At 36.9% G+C, this 8,857-nt stretch overlaps 1 protein-coding gene across 2 annotated transcripts; it reads left to right on the top strand.

Moving 5' to 3' along the window:
- The first annotated feature begins 614 nt into the window (after positions 1 to 614).
- Positions 615 to 8,757, top strand: LOC122022735. Of its 2 annotated transcripts, XM_042580821.1 has the most exons (12): positions 615 to 800; positions 1,101 to 1,229; positions 2,150 to 2,695; positions 2,918 to 3,095; positions 3,307 to 3,535; positions 4,445 to 4,581; positions 4,852 to 5,141; positions 5,656 to 5,868; positions 6,003 to 6,488; positions 6,576 to 7,241; positions 7,345 to 7,878; positions 8,323 to 8,757. In XM_042580821.1, the coding sequence occupies exons 3-12, from the start codon at positions 2,426 to 2,428 to the stop codon at positions 8,566 to 8,568; spliced, it is 3,249 nt and encodes a 1,082-aa protein (XP_042436755.1). In that variant the 5' UTR covers positions 615 to 800; positions 1,101 to 1,229; positions 2,150 to 2,425; the 3' UTR covers positions 8,569 to 8,757. The 2 variants fall into 2 exon arrangements, with proteins under 2 accessions (XP_042436755.1, XP_042436754.1); XM_042580820.1 differs by lacking the exon at positions 1,101 to 1,229.
- Positions 8,758 to 8,857: the final 100 nt, after the last annotated feature.

Raw genomic sequence — 8,857 nt, 5'->3', positions numbered from 1 at the left:
TATTATGATAAGATTGTCAAGTGTTTTCTTTGCTTCCATCTTAAAAAGCCTAAGCCTTCTGACTGAATCCAAATCTTCAAGTCATCAAGTTAATAATCTGATTTGGCTACTTAACAATTTCGTGTTTCCTTTTCGATGGTATTTCTTTTCCCCATTTGAATGACAGATCATTTTGCCATTCTTTTTATTTATTTTATTGTGCGTAAGAGGAGAAAGTTTGGTAGAAAAGTCATTAAAATTTGTCTCCATTCTTTTCTGAGATAGAATTCTTATCACAATGGCAATGCCTCGCGTTTTACAAGGAAACTTTATTTATTTATTAGAGACAATGACTATTTTAAAAAATGTTTATAATTTTAATATCATCAAAATGTTTAAAATATAAAATTTAGTATATTTCTAGTGATTAAAAGGAGAATGATGAAAGTTTAATGTTAAAATTTGAAGGATATTACAAGAAAAAAGGATAATCTCCAGGGTGAAATGGCAATTTTGCAAGCTTTCGCAATCGCACTGCTTTCGACTTGCGTTATTATTATTATTATTTTATTTTCCAAAAATGTTTTTATAGAAAATATTAAAATTGTGTGTGGAGGAAATAAATAAATAAATGATCGAAGAAGAAAAAGTTTTGAGAGAGAGAGAGAGAGAGAGAGAGGGAGGAGGTGTCGAGGGTATATTCCGTGCGTGGATCCTCCTCTAGCTGCTGTTCTCGTCTTCCCTCTTTTAAACGCAAACTGCAAAGCAAGCAGGAGAAGCAGACTGGAGCTTTCTGCTTCTCTTCTCACCAGCGATTTCAGGTGGGTTCTTCTTTTTCTGCTCTCTCCCTAATTCTGATTTGATCGCCGTCTTTCTACTCGGAAGCTCCGATTTGTCCTGGGTTTTCCCACCTGGGGTTGCCCTCTTGCTTCTTGTTGTTTCGGGAATTTCAACGTGTTCACCTAAGCGATGGTCTTTCTGCTGCTTGTTGGTTTTTTTTTTCTGTTAGGATCGGTTTTTAGCAAAGATTTGTTTTTGTGCATGGTTTTTTTTTGTAAAGATCTTTTTTTTTAGCCTGGTTTTATCAGAGGATTTGATTTTTGCGGATGGTGATTTTTCAGTTCCTTGGTCTTGTAAGGTTCTCCCACTACGGCGACGAATTTGAAGCCGTGCATGATTCTGTGCGTTTTGGATGATGGGGAGTTCTTTCTGCGTTTGTAATTGCAATGCGGATCCAGATTTTGTAAAATGTCGCTTCTTTGAATAAACAGCAGAGTTTTGATTTGTTTTTTTTTTGTTCACGGGAAATTGCTCTCTAGCATAATTTCGTCAGAGGCTAGTTCCAAATTTAATGTACTGGATTGTACTTTTGGATCTAGATTTCAGGGCCTTTGGCGTTGATATCAGTTACTGAAGGACTTAGTCCGTTTTATTGGCCATGGTCGTAGAAATTTCTGAATTTGCTGTGTGGGACATGAGATCTCTAGGTCCTGTTTTAGTTTCAATATCTCTTTTGAATACATATTATTTGGTTTGTCTGAGTTATCTAAAATTATCTCAATCTGGAAAAATTGTTCACTATTGATTGCATGAACTCCCTGAGGGCCTGCCAATTAGCGTTTGTAACCACATTATAAAGCAAATTTTGTTATAATAATTTGTCTTCTACAAGTATGGTCTTGTTTTACCCATGTGTTTTAAGTATAACCATGACCCTAGGCAAGTGACATTCACAAAATCCAACAAAAATCTTAGAACTAAATCAGTTTTATGCCACAATGGCCAATATAAATGCTGGCATGAATGAGATCAATACACTAATTTAGTGGGAGGAACTGGCATTTTGAAAAAAAAACAAGGTTCATTCATTTCTGTTTATTTTCATCAGAAATGGAAAACAATTTTAGGCTTCTTAATTTAGCTTCTAGTTCCAATATAGAAGGTTTTTTACTCTCCCAAGATAAATGGAAGAACTTTTTAGTTTTTACTCTCTTGAAGTGGCATATCTTCAGGTGTAAACTCAAAAATGTATCACTTCTTGCAAGACTTTTTGTACAACATTATTGCCCTTCATTATCATTTGTCTTTTGATTAGCTACTGTAATTCATTTCTGAATTTCAATCAAATTCTTTGCAGGATCTTTACATATATGTTTCTTTAATTTTTTAGGTTTTATTGATTTAAGTTGGAAGGAACAGGTTCTTCTAGATTGATGTATCTATGTCAGGAATCAGTTCTCCAATCTCTAGGCAAGCAGGAGTGTGAATAAAGTTTGGCGTTGAAAAAGAATGTGTATAACACTTGCATATGCTCATGAGAACTCCTGTTCCATAGTCAAAAGCTGTTTCTGATTTGTATTTCCTTGCCAAGCCTTTTCAGCTATACAATTGTATCTCCCATAACTACATCAAACAGGTTTGCTTGCACATACAACCTGTTCTGTGCATGGAGAGTGTGGTGCTACATTCAGGTTCAACGAATCAGACATCTAGTCGCAAATTTTCTTCAAGCAGTTCTCAGAAAGACCTGTGGTCTGTATGCAAACAAGGATCTCTCACTGAAGTGGATTCAGCTTTATTTCTAGCAAAAAAGAATGGTGGAAGCATTGATGCAAGAAATACATTTGGCCTTACTCCTCTTCATATCGCAACCTGGAGAAATCATGTGCCTATCTTGAAGAGGCTTCTTTCTGCTGGTGCCGATCCTAATGCAAGGGTATTGTTGTCACCCACATGCAGTTTTATTTGATTATTTTCTTCACTAGATAAATTTCAGTTTTGCCAACCTACTATGCATTGTGATTGTACAACTGAAATTTCAAAAATAAGGAATGTTCCACCACTACTGTAGTTAAATTTCTATCTTTTCCTGCATCCTTCTTTGAATGCTATAGGATTTTCTCCATGATTTGATCTCTTGACGTGAACTTTCCTTCAGGACGGGGAGTCAGGATGGAGTAGCCTCCACAGGGCACTTCATTTCGGTCACCTTGCTATAGCCAGTGTTCTTCTACAAACTGGTGCATCCCTCACTTTGGAAGACTCTAAAGGTCGTACTCCAGTCGATCTTCTATCTGGACCTGTATCATTGGTTGTAGGAAATGCATTTGATGCAGGTACTTACTTTGATAACTGAGCTAGTAATTTAAGTTGTATCCTCATCAGTTGTAATGTGGAAAGATTGGTGCTTGAGGTTTATTTAAGCATTTGTTGGGTGAGTTCATACCTGTTCTGTTTCTTTTTCAATGTTTCATGTCATTGCTTTCATCTATTGCAAAAGAATTTACTCCACTAGTTTAAGTGACATTTATGCTCATGTCATGATAGTGACGACGGAAGTGTTAAGTTGGGGAAGTGGGACAAACTATCAACTGGGAACAGGGAATGCTCACATTCAGAAATTGCCATGCAAAGTTGATGCACTTCAGGACTCCTATATTACAAAAATCGCTGCTTCAAAGTTTCACAGTGTGGCTGTTGGTTCTGATGGAAAACTCTATACCTGGGGATTTGGGAGGGGAGGCCGGTTGGGGCATCCAGATTTTGATGTTCACAGGTACCTAGTGATTCTTTAATCTGTATTTTTTGGTTGATATAATATTTTTCATTTTATTTATGATTTTCTTGATTTATTTTACTTTTTGAACTGCCAAGAGCATAGAAATTGTCAAATAAGATTGAGGTGATATATGAGCTACAAATTCTCTCCATTAAATCCAAAATCTACTGATAAGCTTCAGAGACATTCATGTCCTCACACGTTTCATACAAGGATGAGCAAGTTAAGGCCATCTAATGGTTAAAGATAGTAAATCATAACAAGTAGAAATTCAAGCCTATTAATTATTTGCAACAATTTTACTACTACACAAAGTGATCTACAATGAATTTAATTGATTGATGTACATAATGAACAGATCAGAAACTGAAAATTGTAAACCTTTTGCATAATAAAAAAAACCCCCGATAATTCATACATGGAAATAAAAGGTAATTGTACTTTTACGGATTGTTATCTATTTGAATGGGACAGAGTTTGAGGTGTTGATATTTGTTTCCTATTCCTTCAAATTAACAATAGGAAACAATGTCTTGACAGAGTAATAGATAATCACCATTACTTAGTAATTTCCTTTTAAAAGAAGGATTGATGCATCTTTGTAGTTTGACAGTGCTCTTTAAGACCCTAACTTAGTGTTTCTTAAAATTTCCAGAGTTTGAGGTGTTGATATTTGTTTCCTATTCCTTCAAATTAACAATTGGAAACAATGTCTTGACAGAGTTATAGATAATCACCATTACTTAGTAATTTCCTTTTAAAAGAAGAATTGATGTATCTTTGTAGTTTGACAGTGCTCTTTAAGACCCTAATTTAGTGTTTCTTAAAATTTTCTTTTATCTGGAAGTTTATCACTCAAAACAAGTACATTCTGTGATAGCAACAGCACTTTATTGTATTTTGCAGTGGTCAAGCTGCTGTGATCACTCCTCGGCAGGTGATAAGCTTGGGTTCTAATCTAGTCAGGTATGTTGCAGCAGCCAAGCATCATACAGTAATTGCTACAGAGAATGGAGAGGTCTTTACTTGGGGATCAAATAGAGGTTGTTGCGATGCTTCTATCTTGATTTAAAACATTATTCTAAATATTAAAGAGCTAGTATCTATGTTAAGCCAATTTTTTTATCATCATAAATTACTCTGATCAATTACGTTTTGCTTTTCATTTCACTTGTCTGTCTTATGTTCACTCATCTGATCACTGCTTGTGTGTGTGTGTGCGTGTATATATATATATATCCAGTATGTTTGGCTCCTTATGTTCAACCTTTGTAGTTATTCCTCATTAGTTCTAATGTTAATTCTACATGCAGAGGGTCAGCTTGGGTATACTTCTGTGGACACACAACCCACACCAAGGCGGGTGAGTTCCTTAAAAGTTAAAATAGTTGCTGTTGCTGCTGCAAGCAAGCACTCTGCTGCAGTTTCTGAGCATGGTGAAGTATTTACATGGGGCTGTAATAAGGAAGGCCAGCTCGGTTATGGCACTTCAAACTCAGCATCAAATTATGTGCCAAGAATAGTAGAATATCTGAAAGGGAAAGTTTTCAAAGCAGTTTCTGCAGCAAAGCATCACACTGTAGTTTTAAGAGCTGACGGTGAGGTAAATTCAGTTTTGACGATGGAAAATAAATTTCTTCTTTCCCTTGAAGGCGAAAGAAGTAAAAAAAAAACAATGATCCAGTTCAGCTATTGGTTAACTTTATTGTTACCATCAAATCGATTAGTGATATTTATCCACCTCACTGAAAATTCCAGAACTTAATGTGTTTCCTGTTGACACTTCATCCAATTAGAGTCTAGCCTATTTCTAAGTCAAAAGTTGTGAATTATTTTACCACAAGCTTTCTCTTCTTCAGTACTTGGACTCTTTATCTACCCTCTCCTCTCCTTACCTGCATGTATCTATTTCCAAGTTGTTGATCTCTTGTAGAAAATTATAGGTGTTTTGACACTTAGATTCACACGGACCACACTCATGCCAAATACTTGTGCCCAAATATGAATGACATTGTTTGTTTTTTTACTGAGGGTTCTTGGAATTCTACTGCATCTTGCACTTACAACTGAAGTTGGCCAAGCTTAAATTGCTTTTATTGTATTGCTAAACAAAACAGGTATTTACTTGGGGCCATCGACTTGTTACTCCTAGGCGTGTTGTTATCAGCAGAAATACAAGGAAAAGTGGAAATGCACCCCTTAAATTTCATAGAATGGAGCGGCTTCATGTCATTTCAGTTGCTGCTGGAATGGTTCACAGCATTGCCCTAAGTGACGATGGTGCTTTATTTTACTGGGTTTCCTCAGATCCTGACATAAGGTGCCGGCAGGTATGGTAACTCACGACTACCTTGTTCTTGAGCTGCAAATGTCAAGACAAGGAAATCAAGTTTGACATGTTTATGATGGATCTTCATTTATGTATATTTGTATTCCTTTCTGAAATCTCTTACTTTACATTTAGCTATACTCATTGTGCGGAAGGAATATCATCAGCATCTCAGCAGGTAAATATTGGGCTGCTGCTGTTACGACGACAGGAGATGTATATATGTGGGATGGGAAAAAGTGCAAGGATGAGACTCCTGTTCCTACTCGCTTGCATGGTGTTAAGCGAGCTTCTTTAGTATGTGTTGGAGAAACACATTTGCTAGCTCTTTGTTCTCTTTATCACCCTTCTTATCTTCCCAAATCAAAGATGTCAGCACCAAGACCACTAGAGGCCAATGGTGAAGTGGATCAAATAGATGATCCTACTTTTAGTGACATAGAGTTCGATAGAAACCCTAGGAGCAGTCAAAGTGATGATTTTAGTAACAAAAAAGTACCAAGCCTAAAAAGCATATGTGAGAAAGTTGCAGCAGAGTTTATTGTAGAGCCAAAGAATGCTATACAACTGTTGGAAATCGCTGATTCTCTAGAGGCTGATGACCTTAGGAAGTATTGTGTGGTACTTTCCTTGGATCTTAACTCACTGAAGTGAATAAAGACTTGTTTCCTTCCTCTCTCCTCAATCTAACAACTTAATTTTATGTAGGAAATTGCTTTACGGAATCTTGATTATATTTTCACTACCTCAGCAACTGCAATTGCAAGTGCCTCTACTCAGGTTCTGGCAAAGCTTGAAAAACTACTTGACACAAGATCTTCTGAGCCATGGAGTTATCGTCGCCTTCCCACTCCATCAGCTACTTTCCCTGCCATCATCCACAGTGATGAGGAGGATAATGAGAATGGATATCTGAGGCTTAGAGAAAAAGGTAAAGATGTATTTACAAAGCATGAGGGTGCAAGAGTTGATTTTCTCTTTGAGAACGACGGCATCACTGATCCAGCTGTCTATAAGCAAGTTAGGATCCTTAAGAAAAAGTTGCAGCAGATAGAAATTCTTGAGGCAAAGCAATTGAAGGGGCATTATCTTGACAATCAGCAAATTGCTAAGCTTAAAACCAGATCTTCGCTTGAATGTGCTCTAACTGAACTTGGATTTCCACTGGAAACAGAGTCAAAGCAATTGTCCTCTAGCTCATCTGATGCAAAGGGAAACAAAAAGCCTGAGGTCTCTAGAAAACAGAGGAGGAATAATAAACAAAAAGCAATTAACCAGCCAGAAGTTGAATCTGTAAATAGTGAAGTAAGTGAAGAGAAGCATTCTGTTAAAGATATTTCAGTTATCGAAGCTCTTGAAACTTCCCCAAAGATGGTAAATAACTGGATATGGCTTGAGCATGTTTTTAATTTTTAACCTCATTATTATCTTGGTTTTTTGGTTTAGATCCTTTGTAAAATTAAATTGCCTCCAACAGGAAGATCCCACTGTGGATGTTGATGCAATCCATGATGGTACACCTGTAGAAGATTCCTCCTTGCAAAATCATAAGGAGATTTCTTCATCCTTTTCCAATAAGAAGTCCCAGTCAAAAACAACAAAGAAAAATAACAGAAAAGGTGGCTTGTCAATGTTTCTGAGAGGTGCTCTTGATGATGCACCAAAACATGTCCCTGCACCAGCACCCACTCCCAAAAATGAGGGACCTGCATGGGGTGGTGCTAAATTTATTCCAGGACACACTTCTCTTCGGGATATTCAGAACGAACAGAGAAAGTTAAGTGAAATGACTCCGATCAGCACAAAGGGTACACTTGAAAATCAAATGGAGACTGCAAACACTGCAAAGGTTCCGCTAAGTTCATTTTTGCCTAATATTACACGTCCCATAAGTATAGCCCAAGGGATGCCAGCGCCTGAAGGCGAAAAAAGTACACCTCCTTGGTCATCATCAGCAACTTCGCCTGGAATCAATCATCGGCCATCACTAAGAGATATACAGATGCAGCAGGTAATAAAATCGTAATTTAAGTTGATCAAAACCATTGCAGCATTATTGCTATCTTGAATTCTATGGTCACTTATACCGACCAGAAATTACTAATCCCAGAGAATGTGAACTACTATTTTTAGTTCTTGACGAAAAAATCATTTTAGTTGTAACAAATATCTTTTATACTCGATTGCTAGATAATGTTAAGGTGTCTCTAATGAGTGAGATACCACAGAAGAAGGGTGTTGGGCACTACATCTGCTACATTTTCAATGGGATTATGGAATGCCCATAATTTTGGATCACAGGATTTCACAATCCTATAACTTAGTTACAGTTACTTTCTAGTGCCACCTGAAAAACAAAATGTTTTGTTCCAAATAGCATTTGGATTTTTCTCTGTAGTAAATGATTATAATTGAAATTCTCTAATTCAGTGAGCTATTGTGCTATATCTATCAGGAGAAAAGACACCTGAGCATCTCACACAGCCCGAAAACTAAAGTATCAGGCTTCTCAGTATCATCCACCAGCTCACCGACGGAGGCTGGAGGACAGAAGGATTCAATTCCAAACCGCTGGTTCAAGCCGGAGATTGACGCTCCATCATCAATTCGCTCAATTCAGATTGAAGAGAAAGCAATGAAAGACCTCAGGCGCTTCTACAGCAGTGTCAAAATAGTGAAACCTCAACATCAACCCTTGTGATTGATAGGAACCTGATTCTTCTCCTCTGTAAACATTTCTAACATAAAGTGCAACTGCATACCGTTTTTGATCTTGCAGGAGACCTTGTTTAGTTATTTGCATTTGCATGGTGTAGCAAGTTAAGCAACTTTTGTTGCTGTTTTGATGTATAAAGTTTCTTTCTTCTTCTCTCTACTGTGTTCACTCGTGTCATTTAGCTAAAAGATTATTTATATATATCACTTCTGAAAAATCATATGGCATTATGCCCACTCAAAGTTTGGTTTATGAAATAATAGTCTGTTCAATT

The sequence above is a fragment of the Zingiber officinale genome, chromosome 9B (genome assembly GCF_018446385.1).
Source record: "Zingiber officinale cultivar Zhangliang chromosome 9B, Zo_v1.1, whole genome shotgun sequence".
Classification (NCBI taxonomy): Eukaryota; Viridiplantae; Streptophyta; class Magnoliopsida; order Zingiberales; family Zingiberaceae; genus Zingiber; species Zingiber officinale.
The sequence above is the reverse complement of the archived record's forward strand: the minus strand, read 5'-3'. Positions and strand labels throughout refer to the sequence as shown.

What these genes read in the sequence shown, in the direction of transcription:
- LOC122022735 (XM_042580820.1), top strand. Translation starts at nt 2,426, where the DNA reads ATGGAGAGTGTGGTGCTACATTCAGGTTCAACGAATCAGACATCTAGT. An exon ending in GTGCCGATCCTAATGCAAGG is followed by an intron (nt 2,696 to 2,917) that starts GTATTGTTGTCA and finishes ACTTTCCTTCAG; the next exon opens with GACGGGGAGTCAGGATGGAG. An exon ending in CCAGATTTTGATGTTCACAG is followed by an intron (nt 3,536 to 4,444) that starts GTACCTAGTGAT and finishes TGTATTTTGCAG; the next exon opens with TGGTCAAGCTGCTGTGATCA.